The 20169-nt window shown below is 36.3% G+C and overlaps 2 protein-coding genes across 6 annotated transcripts in view; both read right to left on the bottom strand.

Moving 5' to 3' along the window:
• Positions 1–8724, bottom strand: part of BRIP1 (BRCA1 interacting helicase 1) — a 183491-nt gene extending 174767 nt beyond the window's left edge. The window contains exons 1-4 of one of the 2 annotated variants that reach the window (XM_045985542.1): positions 8439–8724; positions 5969–6091; positions 4499–4610; positions 436–609 (exon numbers count right to left, since the gene is read on the bottom strand). In XM_045985542.1, the coding sequence (XP_045841498.1) occupies positions 436–609; positions 4499–4610; positions 5969–6064 (382 nt within the window). In that variant the 5' untranslated portion in view covers positions 6065–6091; positions 8439–8724. Of the gene's footprint in view, positions 1–435; positions 610–4498; positions 4611–5968; positions 6092–8438 lie in introns of those variants that run through there. The other variant, XM_045985543.1, reaches the window with a different exon arrangement.
• A 1772-nt stretch (positions 8725–10496) lies between these two features.
• The window catches only part of INTS2 (integrator complex subunit 2), a 44171-nt gene continuing 34498 nt past the window's right edge, over positions 10497–20169 (bottom strand). For 3 of the 4 annotated variants that reach the window (XM_045986035.1, XM_045986037.1, XM_045986038.1), the window contains exons 19-25: positions 19758–19883; positions 17226–17424; positions 14970–15218; positions 14494–14601; positions 14260–14365; positions 12646–12822; positions 10497–12540 (exon numbers count right to left, since the gene is read on the bottom strand). In XM_045986035.1, the coding sequence (XP_045841991.1) occupies positions 12371–12540; positions 12646–12822; positions 14260–14365; positions 14494–14601; positions 14970–15218; positions 17226–17424; positions 19758–19883 (1135 nt within the window). In that variant the 3' untranslated portion in view covers positions 10497–12370. Of the gene's footprint in view, positions 12541–12645; positions 12823–14259; positions 14366–14493; positions 14602–14969; positions 15219–17225; positions 17425–19757; positions 19884–20169 lie in introns of those variants that run through there. The other variant, XM_045986039.1, reaches the window with a different exon arrangement.

A 20169-nucleotide genomic window follows, 5' to 3' on the forward strand; every position in this document is an offset into this window, starting at 1 on the left:
ACAGGGATAAAAGGTACAGCATAGGAATATAGTCAATGGCACTGTAATGACATAAGGCAATGGATGGTAGACACACTTGTGATGGGCACAGAATAACGCCTAGACTTATTGAATCATATGTTGTACACCTGAAACTAATGTATGTAATACAGTGTGTCAATTATACTCAATTACAAAAACTATGTATATAAAAAGAAAAAGCTAGCAAAAAAAAAAATTTAAGCGAGCAAAATGTCTGAATAAATTAAAAGTCAAGCCAAGAATAAAATAGTCCAAGGCTATCTATCATATGCGTTACCTAAAAATAATTCCAGTGAAGTTAGGTGGAGATACATAGTCAATTATGCTAAGCAAATGTATCTTAGTTAAGTCTCACAACAGCAATAATTAAGGCGACTACATATACCAACAGAGGCAGGCAAAAATATAAACTACCTTGATAAGTTGATGCAGTGTCATTTCTTTCAGAAGGTGGCGTACTTGGACTGTTGAAATGATGTGAAGTTCCTTGGTTCAAGTCAATGTTTGTAAAATTCTTTGAATGGCATGCACAACAACATGATGATGGTACTTCAGGTTTTTTACTTAAGCTTTCATCCACTGGCTTCCCTTAAAAAAAAAAAAAAAAAAGAACCAAGTTGTAATATTTCTCATTTAAAAAACATTTTAAAAACTGCAACTAGGATGAGAAACCACCCAATTTGCCCGATATTGGGAAGTTTCCTAAGATATAAGATTTTCAGTGCTAAAACTGGAAAAGTACCTGGCAGATCTGGGCAAGGTGGGCACGTCTCCAGCATCAAATTACAACAAGAGAGAAACACTTACACTAGAAATACTTATAGAGAAGTTAACATCAATTTATATCATTTGTAAAAATCTGATAATAATCAAAGATTAATAACATTAACTAGCTGGGTATTCATTTATATTGAGATTTATTAAAATATCAAGCAGGGAAGATTAAAATAAAGACCTAAAGTATATTCTTTTTTTTTTTTTTTAATTTGACAGACAGAGATCTCAAGTAGGCAGAGAGGCAGGCAGAGAGAGAGGAGGAAGCAGGCTCCCTGCTGAGCAGAGAGCCGATGCGGGGCTCAATCCCAGGACCCTGGGATCATAACCTGAGCCAAAGGCAGAGGCTTTAACCCACTGAGCCACCCAGGTGCCCCTAAAGTATATTCTTAATTACTACTATTTCCCTGAAGAAATAAAGCTCAATACATTAAATAATGTAAATACATAAGGGTTAAATAATTTCCACTTTATATATCTACTTCAAATAGAAATATGTTTCATGATATATCAATTCTTTTTTTTTAAGATTTTATTTATTTGACAGAGATCACAAGTAGGCAGAGAGGCAGGCAAAGAGAAAGAGGGGGAAGCAGGCTCCCTGGTGAGCAGAGAGCCCAATGTAAAGCTCAATCCCAGGACCCTGAGATCATGACCTGAGCCAAAGGCAGAGGCTTAACCTACTGAGCCACCCAGGCGCCCCTGATATATCAATTCTGATACATGTACCAAAATCTATTTTAAGATCAACATTCAAATAAAACAGGTAATTTTTTTTTCAGACAAATTCACCATTTTATTTTATTAATTTCAGTTATCATGCAAAGGTTCATTTACTTTGTAATTTTTTTTCACTTTTTTTTAATTTCTTTTCAGTGTAACAGTATTCGTTGTTTTTGCACCACACCCAGTGCTCCATGCAATACGTGTCCTCCCTATTACCCAGCACCTGGTAATTTTTAATACTTAAACAGAATACATAATTGTAATAGCAGTCTACATTGGGTGCCTACATGTATACTACACCAGATCTTAGCCAAAAGGCTGAGAAGCAATTGCCTACATATACAAAAACACAATTCATAGATGCTAAAAAAAATGAAGTTATTTTCTATGAACAGTATTGACATTATTTTCCCATCTGTACTACATATATACTACTAATTCTATTTTCAGTCTCCCATTAAAATTTTAGATTATCAACAGATTATGTCATTTTTCCCCAAAGAGTAACATCATTAACAATCAAAATGAACAAAAGTTATAAAATTTTTACTTTTTATTTTTTAAGTCTTATCAGTAGCATGTTTCCTTTTAAACACACACACACACACACACACACACACACATATAAAAATACATAAATACAGGGGCGCCTGGGTGGCTTGGTGGGTTAAAGCCTCTGCCTTCGGCTCAGGTCATGATCTCAGGGTCCTGGGATCAAGCCCCGCATCGGGCTCTCTGCTCAGCAGGGAGCCTGCTTCCTCCTCTCTCTCTCTGCCTGCCTCTCTGCCTGCTTGTGATCTCTGTCTGTCAAATAAATAAATAAAATCTTTAAAAAAAAAAAAACATAAATACATACCTACATATACTTGTGCTTAACTTTAAATTCTCCTAATACTTTAGGTCAAATCCATCTAATACATAACTAAAATATATCCAATACTGTATTTCAGATTCATTATGTATATTAGCAAGTCTTTCATAAAAATAAATGTTACTAAGCTTTTGTTAGCAAATTAAGTAAAAGTAATAGAAAATAATGTATTTATGAAAACAATATTACAATAAACTTTTGCTTATCTGGCATCCAAACAAGTAGAAAAAAATCAACTAGAATGTTTTCTTTAGAGATTCTATGGTCTAATGTTATAAGGAAGGAACAAATAAGCAAATATATTAAAGGATTTACTCAAAGCGATTATTTGTGTATGTTACAGCATCATGACAGGCCCATCTCTTGCATCTTTTACATATAAATTATCATAATCATTTTCATAATGATAACTAAGCATTCCAAGATTCTTTTTTTTTTTTTTTTTTTTTTAAAGATTTTATTTATTTATATGACTTATGTAGACTCTGAATCATCAAAGGACTATATTATGTTCAAAACTGTTTTAGAATTAACAACACATTTTGCTCAGTTGAAACTCTTTTGGAAGATATGTAACTTGGGGCAACTGGGTGGCTCAGTTGGTTACGTATCTGCCTTCAGCTCAGGTTATGATCTCAAGGTCCTGAGATCGAGCCCTGCATCTCGATCTTCTGCTTCTCCCTCTCTGCCACTCCCCCTACTTGTGCTCTCTCTTGCTCACTCAATCCCTCTCAAATAAATAAAATCTTAAAAAAAAAAAGGAAGATATACAACTTACAAAAAAATATCTTAAAAGAGAATCTGTAGCCAAACTATGGAAAGAACCTAGATGACCTAGATGTCCACCAAGAGATGAATGGATAAAGAAGATGTGGTGTGTATATATACACACAATGGAATATTATGTGGCCATCAAAAAAAAAACAAGCGAAATCTTGCCATTTGCAACAACGTGGATGGAACTAGAGAGTATTATGCTAAACAAAATAAGTCAATCAGAGAAAGACAATTACATGATTTCTCTGATATGAGGAATTTGAGATGATGGGGGCAGGGGGGAGGGTCATGGTGGGAAGGGAGGGAAAAAATGAAATAAGATGGGACCGAGGAGGCAGACAAACCATAAGACACTCTTAACCTCAGGAAACAAACTAAGGGTTGCTGGGGGGTGGAGGGGGAGGAAAAGGGTGGCTGGATTATGGACACTGGGGAGGGTTATGTGTTATGGTGAGTACTGTGAAGTGTGTAAGACTGATGATTCACAGACCTGTATCAAATAATACATTATTTGTATTGAATACATAATCTATATACAAATAATACATTATTTAGGGGTGCTTGGGTGGCTCAGTGGGTTAAAGCCTCTGCCTTCGGCTCAGGTCATGATCCCAGAGTCCTGGGATCGAGCCCCACATCGGGCTATTTGCTCTGCCTCTCTGCCTACTTGTGATCGCTGTCTGTCAAATAAATAAATAAAATCTTTAAAAAAACAAAACAAAACAAATAATACATTATTTGTACTGAAGCAAATAATACATTACATGTTAATTAAAAAAAAAAAGAGGGGTGCCCGGGTGGCTCAGTGGGTTAAGCAACTGCCTTTGGCCCAGGTCATGGTCTCAGCGTCCAAGGATCGGGCCCCGCATCAGGCACTCTGATTGGCAGGAAGCCTTCTTCTCCCTCTCTCTGTTTGCCTCTCTGCCTACTTGTGATCTCCTCTCTCTCAAATAAATAAATAAAATTTAAAAAAAAAAGAATCTGTACTTAAATTAGCTAACTAGGAGCATCTGGCTGGCTCAGTCGTTAGGCATCTGCCTTCAGCTGGTGTCATGATCCCAGAGTCCTGGGACTGAACGCTGTATCAGGCTCCCTGCTCAGCCAGAAGCCTGCTTCTCCCTCTTCCACTCCCCCTGCTTGTGTTCCCTCTCTCATTGTGTCTGTCTCTGTCAATAAATAAATAAAATCTTTACAAAAATAAAAATATAAACAAACAAATAAATTAGCTAGCTAGAACATGGTTTGAATCAGTCTGGATAAAAAATACTTTATTAGAATTTTTTTTTTCTCATATCACTAAGAAACCTGAAGTACCAACCAACTACTTACCACTAAGAGACTGTTGCCATGCCAAAGCAGAACAAAGTAAGGCTAAGCTTTTCCCACTTCCTGTAGGGCTCTCCAACAAACAATGTTGCTTACTATTTAATCCTCTGACAATCTATGGACACAAAAATGATAAAAAAGTCAATAAACAGTTTACTTCATTAGGGTCTCTCTCCATCAATAGTATAAATACAACAACAATGAGAAGTAAGGTTGCACTTCCAGGAGTACAGCAATAGAAGGAAGAACCGGTATTTAGTTAAACCTAGACTTTATTCCTTTATATCTCTCCCTAAAATTATTATGGCCTTAAAAGGAGATCAAGCAAAAAAGAAATGAAAAAAAAGCAATCTATGCTTTAATCATTTCTGTAAAACTAGAATACAGCACATGAATATCTTTGATGAAAACTTAATGGATGCTGCTTTTGAGAGTGTAAATTGTTACAACCACTCTGTACAGAAATTAACAATTCCTAGTAAAACTGAAGATACCCAACTCTAGCAAGTCCAGTCCTATGTATATAGTCCAAACTTTTCATACATGAACACAAGGAAATCTGTATAAGAAAGTTCATAGCAGCATTGTTTAAATTGCTATAGGATGTAAACAACTTTAAAGTATATCAAAAGAAAATGGGCAAAAAAATTCTCGTATATCCATAAAACAGAATACTATACAGCAAGTAAAATAGATTAACAGTTAATAGTCAACAGGCCTACGTCTTAAAAATTTAAGCAAAAAAAAAAGGTCAGCTTCTGCAGGTGGTTATAGCACATCATTATGCAACAGTTAAAATATGTGAAGTAGGGGCGCCTGGGTGGCTCAGTGGGTTAAAGTCTTTGCCTTCGGCTCAGGTCATGATCCCAGAGTCCTGGGATTGAGTCCCACATTGGGCTCTCTGCTCCACAGGGAGCCTGCTTCCTCCTCTCTGCCTACTTGTGATCTCTCTCTCTCTGTCAAATAAATAAATAAAATATTTTTTAAAAAAATAAAATAAATAAAAAATAAAATATGTGAAGTAAATATTGCTCACAAACAAGGTATAAACTCAAAAAATATGGTAAATTTTTAAATATTCAGATTTAACAAAGTTGGAAAGTTGGTTTACTTGTTTGTATATTCATTTTCTATATGACAACTATCTTAAAAAATTATGGTGAGAAATATACTGTTCTGTGTAATATATAGCAAATATTTTGTAGAAAGCACTAATTCTGCAAAGTAAACAAGTTCCAACTGAGGTGAAAATATTTTTCAGAATGTTCTCCTTTGTCTCCATTATAACAATGGATATAAACAGTTTAGTAATGATCAGTATTATTTTTGCAAAGTTTAAATCTGCAATGAACTGGCAAATATTTTCAATCCATGTACTATCTGAAAACACAAAAGTAGTTTTATGTATTATAAGCACCTGTATCTTAATAAACTAACTTAATAAACTTAAAATAACTATTGAAAAATACTTACAGAATTCATCATAGCAAGCTGTGATGGATATGCTTTATAAGGAAAGGTAATCTTCACCCCACCAATTGTATATTCAGACCAAACTGAAGACATCATGCTTTACTATTTACTTCAGATTCCTAACTGCAACAGAAATGAAAATCAGTACTGAAACAATACCAAAGAAAACTAGATACCCAACACTAGAACAGATGTCTGAAAATAAAAACTGGAATAAATGTTTAAACAAAACAAATGGGAAAATAAAAGAATTTCCTAGTCTTATAAAACACAATGGTTGACAGCATGTCTTAAAATCTGACAAATGTGTGGGTGGGAGGTTGGGGGAACCAGGTGGTGGGTAATAGGGAGGGCGAGTATTGCATGGAGCACTGGGTATTGTGCAAAAACAATGAATACTGTTACGCTGAAAAAATAAATAAATAAATTAAAAAAAAAAATCTGACAAATGTGGATTTGTATTCCTGGGGTGCCAAAGCTGTGAACTAGGAGTTAGAAAGAACAAGCTCTAGACCAGGTTCTGAAAACAACTCATATATGTAACCTTGATCAGGTGTCTTCACTTCTCTAGATTTAAGATCTATATCCGTAGTAACCCCTAACTTTAAAAACTGTTATGAGGGAAGCAATGCCTTGGCACTTACTAGGTGCCCAATAATTCTTATTTAAAACTCGTGGGGTATGGGGCACCTGGGTGGCTCAGTGGGTTAAGCCTCTGCCTTCAGCTCAGGTCATGATCTCAGGGTCCTGGGATCGAGCCCCACATTGGGCTCTCTGCTCAGCAGGAAGCCTACTTCTCCTTCTCCCTCTGTCTGCCTCTCTGCCTACTTGTGATCTCTGTCAAATAAATAAATAAAATCTTAAAAAAAAAAAAATCAGTGGGGTACAATGGAAAGATGAGTTTTGGACTAAAGCAAACCTAAATCTGAATTCCTCTGTGTGAGTCACTTAACCTCTCAGAACTAATTTCTGCATCTGTGAAATGGAGATAATACTACCCACTTGATAGGGTTTTCACAAAAATTAGCCAGGCACTGAGTTAAGAATTAAATAAGATAATGTCTGTACATTATGTGTATATAAGGCACCCTATGGCACCTGGGTGGCTCAGTCCTTAAGCTTCTCTTAGCCTCTGGTCAACATCTCAGGCCCCTGGGATCAAGCCCCGCATGGGTTCCCTGTTCAGCAGGGAGTCTACTTGTTCCTCTGCCTCCCCTGCCCTCCCACGATAGTGATCGCTGTCTAATAAATAAAATCTTTAAAAATCAATTAAGTAGAAGGTGCCTGGGGGGTTCAATCCCTTAAGGTCATGATCCCAGGGCCCTGGGATGGAGCCCCATATCTGGCTCCTTCCTCAGCAGTGAGCCTGCTTCTCCTTCTGCCTGTACCTCCCCCTGCTTGTGCTCTTCTCTCTCTCTCTCAAATAAATAAATAAATAAATAAAATCTCTAAAAATGATAATAAAATAGAATAAAAAATAAAATAATATGCGCACACAAATGTGCGCAAACTCCAATATCTAAAACAGAAGCGATCTACTTTAATCCCCCTTCTAAACCAACTTTTTTTAACCTAAGATACATAGATATAATTCATAAACTGTGATCTCTTGATGTTGCATGCATAAGTTTCTGTGCATGACTGCATTTTTCTGAAAAAAGAGTCCGTAGATTTCTCATTCCCAGAAACACATCCTAAAGAAATAACTGAAGGGAGGAGGGGAAATGATATACATTGGTATTACTTAGCAAATGTGAAAAAAAAATAGTAAACTCAATGTGGGGATGGAGTGATGGTTGAAATAGCAATGCAACTGTTAGAAAGCCAGTAATAACCTTAACCATAGCCTACGTGTTCCCAAAGAACCACTATTCTAAGGTATTTTCCAGTTCTAATTTGTGGGATTCTGTGAAGCTCTGAGCACGAGATTTGGTGGACTCCAACTCTTTCATCTGAACCAACAACTCAAAGCAGGCCTAGTTACTCGGATATAACCTCGAAATAATCCATACCCCGCCCCAGGTGTAACAACCGGCATCTCAAAATGGTGTAGCTTCCCCCATAACAATGGAATAAAGCAAACAAAAACACATCACAATTATCTGCCTCAGGGGGCGCGTGGGTGGCTCAGTTGATAGTGTTTGCCTTCGGCTCCGGTCATGATCCCAGGGTCCTGGGATTGAGACCCGCATTGAGCTCCCTGCTCCGCGGGAAGTCTACTTCTCCCTCTCCCACTCGCCCTGCTTGTGATCCCTCTCTCGCTGTCTCTCTCAGTCCTTTGAAACAAACAAACAAACAAAAAACAATTATCTGCCTCCCGCCGTCGCCCCCTACCGCCAAGAGCACGAGGCCCCGGACTATACTAACAGGGGTGGGTAGGTGACTTCTCCCCAGGTTTTCGTCCTCACCCTTCCCTCCTCCCTCAGCCCGTGGAGATCCCAGAGCCCCTGGTGATCCAGTCAACACCAACCGGCCAGCGAGGAGTTTGGGCGAAAGCAGAATGCACTGCTCCAGCCGGCTTCGCTCTCGCCCCCACACAGGAGACAGACTTGCCCGTCCTGAGGAAAACTGACGCACCGCTGACTGGGCTCCGATTCACGGGAGAAAAGGAAACAGATATCCGCGCAAGCAAATCAGTGGAGCTCGGGCAAAGAAGGTCACACGCCTCTCTCTCTTCCTCAGTCGGCTGCTACTACCCGGACCTGGTCGCAGGCTCGGGGGTGCTTCAGCTTTTCTTTCCAGTCCGCATCAGTCCCCTCAGCTAAGTTCTCCCCTAGACGAATTCCCGCCTCCCACCCCTCGACTCCTGGCATCCAATCGCCGGGCGAGCTCAGACAACCAATCACCTGCCAAGACCAAAAATCCAGCAACCAATCTTGGTGCAAGGTCAGGGGGCGAGAACTCTGGCACCCAATGGAAGCCTACGCAATTAAGAACGGACCGAAGGTACCTGGCGGCACGGGAAGGCGAACTGCAGAAGAGGGAAAGACTCGCCCAAATCTTGGGGTCTTAAAGGAAAAGAGTTCTCTCCTGAATTCCTAAGGCTCTTAACTGACTTTTTGACACCGGTGATTTAATCCGTTAATGGATTTCTCAGAAACTCGAAGTCTCTATTCTTAAAGTCTATAGACCAACAGAGAAGACACACCTTTAAGCCTCGCCGATTTCCCCGCGCATTCATCAGCGCCACTCAATTCAAATTAGAACTTTATAAGTAAGTAGTCAGGCGATCGAAAAGATTGAGGCGGCAATTGCCAGAATGAGCCAAATGAGGCGAAAAGTTTCGATGACAACCAGCTTACAGGATCTCATAATATTCGAGGCGTTTCCAGATACCAAATTAAAACAGGCAGACGCTTCCGATGTCTTCTACTACCAGATAAACTTCTTCCTCTATTTATTATTTTTTTATTTTTTAAAGGTTTTATTTATCTTTTTTTGACAGAGAGAGATCACAAGTAGGCAGAGAGGCAGGCGAGCCCGATGCGGGACTCGATTCCGGGACCCTGAGATCATGACCTGAACTGAAGGCAGAGGCATAACCCACTGAGCCACCCAGGCGCCCCTTCTTCCTCTATTTAAAGGCTCACACACCTCTGACCCTCCGGAGACCAGTTTATTCTTCTCTGCCAAGAAGTATACTTAAATTTCCTCAAAAATAGGTTAACCATGATCTCTCTGAATTGCTCTTTCTAAAGAGTTCTGTATAGTCTAAACTTGGCTAAAATACTAGTGTCCAAAAAAGCAAAACCTGAGACATTTTCTCAAATTCGAGAAACTGGTTTGGGAGAGAGGTTTGCGGCAGGAGGGAGCAGCAAGAGGGGAACTGATATGCTTCACTTTCACTTTTACTACACTGTCCCCAAATGACAAAACTTGGTCATGAAAATAAATTCTGCCCTTTACTTATAATACCTCAATTTACAACAGTGCCTATTATAATACTGAAAAAAAAATTCCCAGTATAATAATAGGGAGATAGTTACATGAATTCAATCATCATGAAGCCAATAAAATAATTATAAAAATTGCTATAAACCATAATTATAAAAATTAAATAACTTGCAAAAATAATTTCATATAAAATTAATTGAAAAAATAAGCAGACTCCAGCTGGGTACTATGAATTTCATTATGTGACAGTATGTGTACATAAGCAAAGATGAAGGGAAAGTACTAAAAATGTAACTTATTAAGACAGTGGAAGGATAATTTATAAAAATAAGTCCTCAAAAAAGCATTCAAATTGTTATTCTGCATTTACAAACTTTTAAAAATATCTAATCTTTTAAGTAACCACTCCAGGGTAACTATTCTGTTTTCTTCTCCTAAATTCCCAAGACTCTCAACTGACTCTACCTTGTATCACCATTTGATGTATGTGGCATAACAGAAAGGGACACACTGAGACTCTGGAGCCAGACAGTTCTGGATACCAGTCCCTTGAAATGTCCCTTTCAAGTTAGCAGCAGTGAAATGAAATACAAAAAACTACAAGTACATTTGTAAAGAATATGAATGTTTATAAACCAATATTCAAAATAGCTGCACACATCTGTTTTCACTTGAATAAAAAGAAATCACATTGTGACAAATCTTATAACCTTAACTTAAAATACATGAATATTAACATTTACTAATATATTTACACATTTTATTTACATCATCAACAAATCTGATGAAAAAGAGCATATGTTATTTTAACACAGCAGGTTTTGACCAGTCTTCAAAAAGTGATCCAGGAATGTGCACGGCATTTAGTTAGAAAACATATTTCAACCCTTTTCTGATTTTCTAGAGGTTACCTACTCACACAAAATATTCCAAAGCCTCTGTTTAAAAACTAAACACAAGCAGTTGTATTTAATCTTAAAAGACTTATAAAACTGCCTTGTTTAAAAATATGAAAAATCTTATGGTTTTTCTTAAGTGGATGCCTTTATTTTTGCATCAAAATTACTTCATTGAATATTAAGCATCAGATAAAAGTTATAAATATCCTATCATCTAGGATACTGTGTACTTCATGATTTGAAATAGCTACAAATTAGTTCTTGTATAATACCCTTATGAGGTAGGGCCAGTAGTAATCCCATTTTACAAAGGAGAAAAATGACATATGCCTATATGCTAGTGAGAAGACTGAATCAAATTTCTTTTCTTAAAAATCACACTTCCTTATTAGCCTACCTAATTTCTTTTACAAGTGAACAGGTCTGTTTCAAAGCAGAGAAAAGAAGGGGTTGGGAGGAGTGTATTATTCAGGTATATCTCAGAAAACAAAGAGAAGTAACTTCTATGTTGGATACTTAATTAAAGAAAAAAAAATGGGACTACGATTTACCTGAATGCATCTACCTAATCAATGGAAGTTACTAACGGAGGACTGCAAAATCCTTCAGCAACATGGTACTTTACACTATTTTTAACTTTTCCTGAGGTCCAAACACTGTATATATTTTCTTACTCAGAGATCTTCTAAAACTATGATGTGAATTATAATCCTGATGGCACACCAAAAGCTCTTTAATCTGGTGTGTTTCACTGCTCTAAACTTTAAGTGGATACCAATGTATTTCTCCCCTGACCAATAGGTAAGTCAGTAAAACATTATAAAAATAAATCTTAAAAAAAACCTAAATGAGATCTCCTTTCAGGTTCTTCTCCGCACAAAGATGTTTCTGTAAACACTTCTAAATTAGTAACTTAAAATTCCAAATTATTCAAGTATCTCTTTAAACATATCTCCATATTAGTAAAAATTGAAGCAAATGTGTAAAATCTTAAATTTCTCATCTGTAATTCCATGGAAATCATTTACAAAAAGCTATTTGCCTTTTTTAAAGCCTTCTCAAGAATATTATTTCTTGAGAAGCAAAATTCCATCTTGTATTACTACTACTTGTCTTGCAAGTTTTAGCAGTTTCTACTGGGTATTTAAACTCCTAATTTTTCCTATATTCTCCCTTCCCTTTTTCTCCCTCTCATCATTGCCTCATTGTCACATTGTTATTAGCTAACATTAAACACTAGGGCTGCCCACAGACTCATCTTTATAAGAAATTAAAGGCATGGCACTGTTTCTTCATTGCAAAAGTAAATATAAGGCCAAATTCACTTTCTAGTGATGAGTTTCTTAAATGTGCTCCCAACGGAAGAAAAAAAAAAAAAATTCCGCTGCTACAGTATAAACATACCAGCAAAGTAGATTCAAAGAACTGCCAATCAAATATAAGCAAGCATAATTCTTAAGGAGAGTTCTAAACTATATCCATGTTGAACTGAATCTTTTAATGATTCCAAAATGTTACTGTTCCCATTCACTTTAGAGTTGTTGTAAGATGCAGATTCATATTGAGTGTATGCAGCAAACAGCTTCATTTTTTTGTTTTAGTTTTTTTTTTAAATTCCACTAACACTCATGTTTATTATTTCAATTATTGTGCTTTCAATACAATGACAAAGCTGTACATCAGGATCCATACTTCCAGTGTCCCCAGATCCATTTTTATAAGATAAATCTTTACAGATACCAGACCATCCACTTGGTTTCTCCTTTATTTGTTGAAGGCCTAAAAACATAAGGAAAAAACAAAATTAAGGCAAGGAATCTGGAAAGGAATTTGGCCTTTATTTTTGTGATATTAAAACAACTTTGAAAATAAGTTACTACTTACGTGTAATAATTGGATCAATGTCTCTTGTCTGAGTGGCAACATCAGAGGCACAGACTTGCCCTATTTGGATCAGCAAAGACATAATATCCTCATACAGTGGAGGAAATGCTCGACAAAAGGAAACCAAACTTGGCAGAGTTGGCATGAAAAAAGCATATCGCTTAGCCTGTGTTAAAACTGTTGGAAAGAAGTTAAACAATTTTTTACTTTACAGATATAAATTCAACATACATGGCCTATTGAATATACTAAGCACCATACTCTGTGCTGAGATTATTAAATTTTCTAAGATACATCTGATCCCTGCCTTTAGGGAGCTTACAATCTAATAGTCAGCCATCATCCAACATATAAATTCTTATTTTCAAGCACTGTGATACGTGCATTACATGCATTATTTAATTCTCACAGTTTTATAAACGAGGAAAGTATTTATAGAGGAGAAAAACTCAAACCTTAGATTAAGAAACTTGTTCAAGGAGGTGCCTGGGGTGGCTCAGTTGGTTAAGCATCTACCTTCAGCTCATGTCATGATCCCAGGGTCCTGGAATCGAACCCCGCATTGTGGGCTGGGGGGGGGGGGGGCGCACGCTCAGTGGGGAGTCTGCTTCTCCCTCTCTCCTTCCCTCTCCCTGCTCCTGCTCATTCTCTCTCTGTCTCTCTCTCTCTCTGTGTCTTGCTCAAATGAAAGTGAAGAAATAAAATCTTTTAAAAAAAAGAAAGAAGAAGAAACTTGTTCAAAGCTACACAGCCAGTTAGTAGTGGAGCTGCGATTGAACTCAGGCAGTTAAAGCTCTTAACCGCTAAAAATAATAACATGGGGTGAATAAAATGAAAAGAAAAATGAACAGAGTATTATGGGAGCAGTAAGAAAGAACATGAAATTAACTAAGTCGTAACTTTAAAATACTGAATTATAGTTCATTTCTTTTAAAGTAGTTTATTTTCATACTATTTTGTTCTACAAAACAGATGGTGATTAAAACAGGATATGTTTTAGAACTTAAGGAAACAACTAATATATCTATCTTTTATTTAGACATCATGATTATATTTTTCTGGAACTCTAAGCCTTTGTAATAAATTATAATTTGTCTTCTACTGATCTAATGATATTCAGAAAGCAGATCTGATTTTCATTTGTAAAATATGAAAACTTTTTTTTTCCCCTTAAGATTTTATTTATTTATTTATATTTATTTAGAGAGAACATGCACATTTGCGAACAGGGAAAGGGGTAGAGGGGAGAGAATCCAGAGCAGACTGCACTGAGCACAGAGCCCAGTGCAGGGCTCAATCCGTAAGATCTTGACCTGAGCCAACATCAAGAGTTGGATGCTCAATCAACTGAGCCACCCAGTCCACCCTGGTAAGCTTATTATATTTACCTAAATCTATATGTAATTATTCACAAAGTGAAAGATACAATTTGCCTACCTATTCATCTCCTCTATGCTATAAATCACATTTATAATAAAAAAAACTTCAAAGAATTGAAAAGATGGCATAAATTAAACTATTAGTAACACAGAAACATCATACTACTAAATTCAGTAAAAATACGTACGACTTTATGTTAGAAGTTTTTGTTATTGATGTTGGTCGGCTACACACCTGTTAGCAAAGTTCCCATGACATTCACAGCTAAGCGAGCCACATTGAGTGACTTTGGCAATGCGTACTGGATACACAAATGAGAAAGCAACTGGATAGCAAATATCTGCAATGCAAAATCAAAATGTTACATGTTTCTGAGGAATTCTTAGGTATTAAGTTTTTAAATGTTTGATAGCCAGCAAGACTGGAGGGAGATTAAAATTTTTCCTAAACCTCCAAAATGCTTGTTACCTGTTTTTCAAGTTCTGGCTGTGCAATAAGCTCAGGTATGAAATCCAGACAGATGTGCATAGATGGAATACCTGCGACGGTCAGAGGTAAAAGTTCACATGGATAACCCTATCTCAACAAGAAAGCGGGGGAAGAGTTAGGGAAAAAAAAAAAACCAACAACTATAAGTCAAATGTATATAAAAATACACAGGGAGATTTTTTTCTTCCTTTCTGTAAAAGTTGCTCAGAAAGCTACAGTATTCTACGTGTATCCTGGCATTTCACCTTTCTGGTGCACCAGAATAGAGATAAATTATTTGAGCTTATTAGAGTGAAATGAAATCTAAAAACTCTGAATTTTGGGCCATATTGCAAAGGACCATGATCATCTGTGTGATCTCCAATTTCTAACTGATCCCCATTAATTTAGTAATCAAAGCACTACCTCCCCAAAAATCAACATCAACCATATAAGCAACATTCTTTGAAACACACCTGAAAGTGAACAAGTTTAGCAATGTTGGGATCAGCAATGTACATCTGGTGTAAAAGACAACAGATAAGGCACTGAACTTCTCGAAGGTTACAGAGCAAATTGTCTTCTTCCTCGATTCCCTTATCTGAAGCACTGGTAGTAATAACACTTTGAACATTTCTTAGCAAGCTGTCTGGATTGACACACTTTGCTTTCTCTTCTTCAGTAGGTAAGCAAATCTCCAAGAGAATCTGGACAGCTGCACTATCCTGCAAGCAAATAAAGCAGAATTTAAGAAGTTTTTGAGAATTTTGTTTTCACATGAACCAAAGTGGTAAAACAACTGTTTCTTTAAAAAAAAAAGAACATACTTTTAAGACCATATATGAGCAATCTATAGGGCAGTCATTCTCACCATGTTTAAGGTCATGAATGCTTTTAAGGCTCTGAAGAAAACTACACACCCTCTCCATATAAAAATTAACAAGTAAACAAATATATGCATAATTTCAGGGTCATCACATATCACTAAGGCAGATCAATGGACTGCAGTTTAAAATCATCTACTAGAAGAGTATTCTGATTCAGTGATATCAAAAAGAGGACCTAAGCAAAAGGTGACTTCTACCAGAACCTCTGATCTTTCCTCTTAAATTCCTACATCTCCCAAGATCCTATTCTGTATTCCCCTCTTTTTCTCACCTGGCACTTTTTTCTCACCAATTAATTAATTCTTCTGAAGATGATGGTTAATAATTAATGCCTAAATGTCACTTCCTAAAGCTTTTTTCCCCTTTTAATTTGAAGATGGGCTCTTTATAGCCCTGGTTTTGCAAAGAAAAATTCTGCCTTACCATCTATTCTACCTGTCCAACTCACTGTTGCTCAGTCTACAAGCTTGAGTGTCATTTCATAGAACAGTAATTTCCTGAGGGGTGACCCACTTGATGCCCCTACATTTAAAGGAGAGCTATAATGTCTCTTATCTAGTAGGAAAAGGTAACCAAAAAATGAAATATGACATGGACCTCATGGAATCAAAGAAAACAATTCATCTAACTGTCTGATGAACTTGATTATAAAGTAAGGTTAGCTTTATTTTGTAATTATCATTCTTCAGTTAAAGGGTTTTTGGTTTGGGGTTGTTTTTGTTTGTAGACTCTGATGCCAGACTACCCAGGCTTGAATACTCTGCCACTTAGCAATGTGCAGCCTTGAGCAAGTGACTTAACCTCCCTAAGTCTCAGTGTCCTAATTTGTAAAAATGGATAATACTCCCTACCTCATAGGTTGGCTATAAAGGTTAAATGAGTTAATATACATAAAGAACTTAGAATAGTACTCAGCATATAGCAACCATCAAATAAATGGTAGCTATTATGATCTTCAATCCCTTATCTGAAATTCTGAGGGCTAGATTTATTTTAGAACTCAGAATTCTTTTTTTCGTTTGATATTATATAACATCTCCAGCAGAGACTAGGAGAGCACACAGTGCAGTCAAACATCTTCACATTTCTGCAGCAAAACAATATTCACAATAAGTGGGATAAGGCTATAAATAGCTTCCTATCAATTCAGGTCAAGTTTTGTCACAATGAGATCACATCAGGTCAGGTCTTTCTGCCAACTGAATTACAAAAAAAATGCTTCAGTTTTCATAACATTTTTGATCTCTATATCATAGCTAAGGGATTGTGGACCTATATTATCACTCTAATTCCCCTTATTGCCAATGAAAATATTTTAGAAGCTATATTTCAAACTAAGAAAACATTTCTACTTTGAAGACATCAAATTGCTTAACACTTAATCATCTCACATCTCCTGCCTTATTCAACAGTTACTAAAGACATCACTAAAATTCTACATTGTTATAAAACGTTCCTAAATATAAAACTGAGCTCTTAAAAAAAAAACAACAAACAAACAAACAAAAAACTGAGCTCTTCATGTTGTCAAACTATTTACCAGTATCTGACATTTTATTATATATATACTTCTTTTTGTGTTTGTCTCCACCATTTGGTTTCGAAAACCTTATTTTGTTAAAGTATAAATCTCATTTAAATGGCTACTAAACTAATACCATGAAGATTATTCCTAATTTTAGTAATCTGATCTTCAGAAGCAAAGGAAACTGCATTATAATACATTCTGTAATGAACGAAATGCGCAATATGTCACTATTGTACATAAAGGGCAATCATCTGCTGTCTATTTAACTAATTATATTAACAGGGAAACCCATGCTTCCCTTGACTAAATTTCATTACCTGAGCAGCCAGTAAAGCATTTTTCAATTCTTCTCTGGTAACTTCTGGGCCATCAGTTTGCCCAACTAAACCTATTGTATTATTCTGAGAAGGCCTATCTTGTTCTGCAGTCTCCTTCAGATGAGCACTAAGGTAGGCTTTGGATGCAAGAAGATATCCATTCAACATGTGTAGAGTAATATCCATCAGTGGGGGGCATCTACCACAAAAAGAAGAAAAATACATAAGAAAGAATATAAATTTATAAATTAGTCAGAATATGATCAATCAGTCCTGAAAAGCAGTACCTGAAAAACCTAAGAAGAGCAGTAATACTCTTCCACTGAAATATTTTTTCTAAAAATAAAAGTTTAATATGTTTGTCTTATCCTCTAGAGAAGTTTAATATGTTTGTCTTATCCTCAAGATTATATTGAATATTGAATATATATTAAATATTATCTATTTCATCTTATCAGCTAAGACCAAATATAATGTATGCCCTAGAGAAAAGATTCCTTTTTTGCAAAAAATGGCACTAAGAGTAAATCTCTTAAATAGGAACCTGCAAAGTAGCTGTCCAAAAGAGAAATATTCTATTATTGATAAGAAGAAGGAGACTAGAACAGAGTATTTATTCTTTCTACTCCTGTTTCTTCTTTGGAGCAAGACAACTTGCTATTCCAAAAGTACTTCATTCCCTTGACCTGGGATAAGTTATTTACGAAGCCTTGGTTTCCTCTTCTATTAAAAAGAGCAGTTATTCATACCTCAAAAATTGTTACAGATTAAGTGAGATAAGAACAAATATAAGAAATATAAAAAAGGAAAAAAAAATGATAAATTAGTAACCACTAAAATGTAAAAAGCCAAGCCCTGGAGAAACTGGGTGGCTCAGTCATTTAAGGACCTGCCTTTGATTCAGGTCACTCAGGGTCCTGGGTTCCAGCCCCCTTTGCACTCTGTGCTCAGCAGGGAGTCTATTGTGCTCTGCCCCTCCCCCAACTTGTGCGTGCATGCCTGTGTGTGTGTGTGTGTGTGCGCGCGTGCGCTCTCTAATAAATATAATCTTAAAAAAAAAAAAAAAAGCCAAGCCCTTAGAATAACCTGATAATGCCACATCTCAATCTATCACAGAAGGAACTAACATGAGTGCATTAACAGGCAGTATAGCTGTGTTTATAACATTGTAACAATGGAAACAGCTTAAATGGTCATCAATATATCAATGGTTTTTCTGAAATGTCCAAATTTAGTATGATAAACATCTATGTATCTATAGTGAAAAAAATATGTGTCACTATTAAAAAACTATGGCAATGTTTCCAAAAATCTCAAGCTCCACCCCAAAATTCTGAATCAGAGTTTCTGGAGGACAAGCCTAGTAATTTACATATGGATTACAATGCAGCAGTGAAAACAAATGAGTTAGACCTATGCATATCAATATGGAGAACATGTGAACAATATCAAGTTTTTTTTTAAAAAGTACAAAATAATGCCTACAATATAATACTACTTATTTTAAACCACTGAAAGAAGGAGTATTCCAACTTATAAATTTGTAAATACACAGAAAGTAAAGCTACATACACACTAGTATTTCCTCTGGAGATGGAACAGGGATTGATCAAGAGGTCAAAGAGCAATTTTGGTTTAGCCATAGCAACATGGAGACATCAGAACGAACAAGACTTTTCACCGTAAACCTTTTTCTCACTGTTGATCTTCTTGGTTGTTCACTTACTACTATATACAATGAAAACTTTCATACATACATAACAAAGGAAATATGATAATGAATGTCCAAGAAATTATCATCTACCTTCAACAGTTATTGACACATGGCCAATCATTTCCTCTACACCCCCATCCACTTTCCCATCACCACCAAAGGGTTAGTTCAGAGCAAATCCTAAACATTGTATCTTTCTGTATGTGTATATATTTTTATATTGTTTGTTATTTTTAAAAATGATGTGGATGATCACTTGGTAAAAAAACTAAATTTTAAAAAATTAACAAAATTAAAAGGCAAAACAGAACAAAGGAAAAAACTGCAATAGACATATAAAGAACCAATTTCCTTTATGAAGAAATCTTTGCAAATCAAAAAAGATAAGCATTTCAATAGAAAACCAGACTAAAATATAAAGAAGAGATCAATAGCCAAAAAGCATATTAAAATATTCAATCTAAAATACAAATTCAAATCAGACACAAGGGGCGCCTGGGTGGCTCAGTGGGTTAAGCCTCAGCCTTCGGCTTAGTTCCTCTGCCTTTGGGCAGGGTCCTGGGATCCAGCCCTGCATCAGGCTCAGTGGGGAGCCTGCTTCCTCCTCTCTCTCTGCCTGCTTCTCTGCCTACTTGTGATCTCTGTCTGTCAAGTGAATAAATAAAATCTTTAAAAAAAAAAAAAAGGAACCTCATAGCGCACACCGCTAGTCACCCACAAGAACACTAAGACAGACGTTTAAACTGAATTTCTTCAATTTCTTTTAGACGCTCTGAAGTATAACTCCAGAATAAAAATGAAACTCAAACGACACATACCTGTGTACCCTCTGATCACATCTTAGGACAATGAGAGGATCTATCATCAGGTCATTCTGAGTATACTTCTGTTGTCGTACAAACTTTATTGAAGGCTGAAGTGCATTAACTGTCATTACCCACAGCCTGATGAGAAAATAAACACATATTCAAAAACAGCTATATTATAGTTGAAACCTGCAGCCATCCAGTCCAACTTAGAAGGATATATTCAGGAAAAAATTAAACAGGTGGGAATTAACTTGGAAAAATTAAGAACTATAGTAATCTAACTTATTAGGATGTCTCTAAAACGAAGATAAACAATAAACACAAAGTAGTTTCAAAAATTCTCAGTTGTAATGGAATAATCATGGCATAAAAAATAAAAGTATGAATTAAAACCTTAGCACTTTGAAACTGTATCTGGCCC

This window comes from Meles meles, chromosome 18 (assembly GCF_922984935.1).
Source record: "Meles meles chromosome 18, mMelMel3.1 paternal haplotype, whole genome shotgun sequence".
In the NCBI taxonomy this organism is placed as follows: Eukaryota; Metazoa; Chordata; class Mammalia; order Carnivora; family Mustelidae; genus Meles; species Meles meles.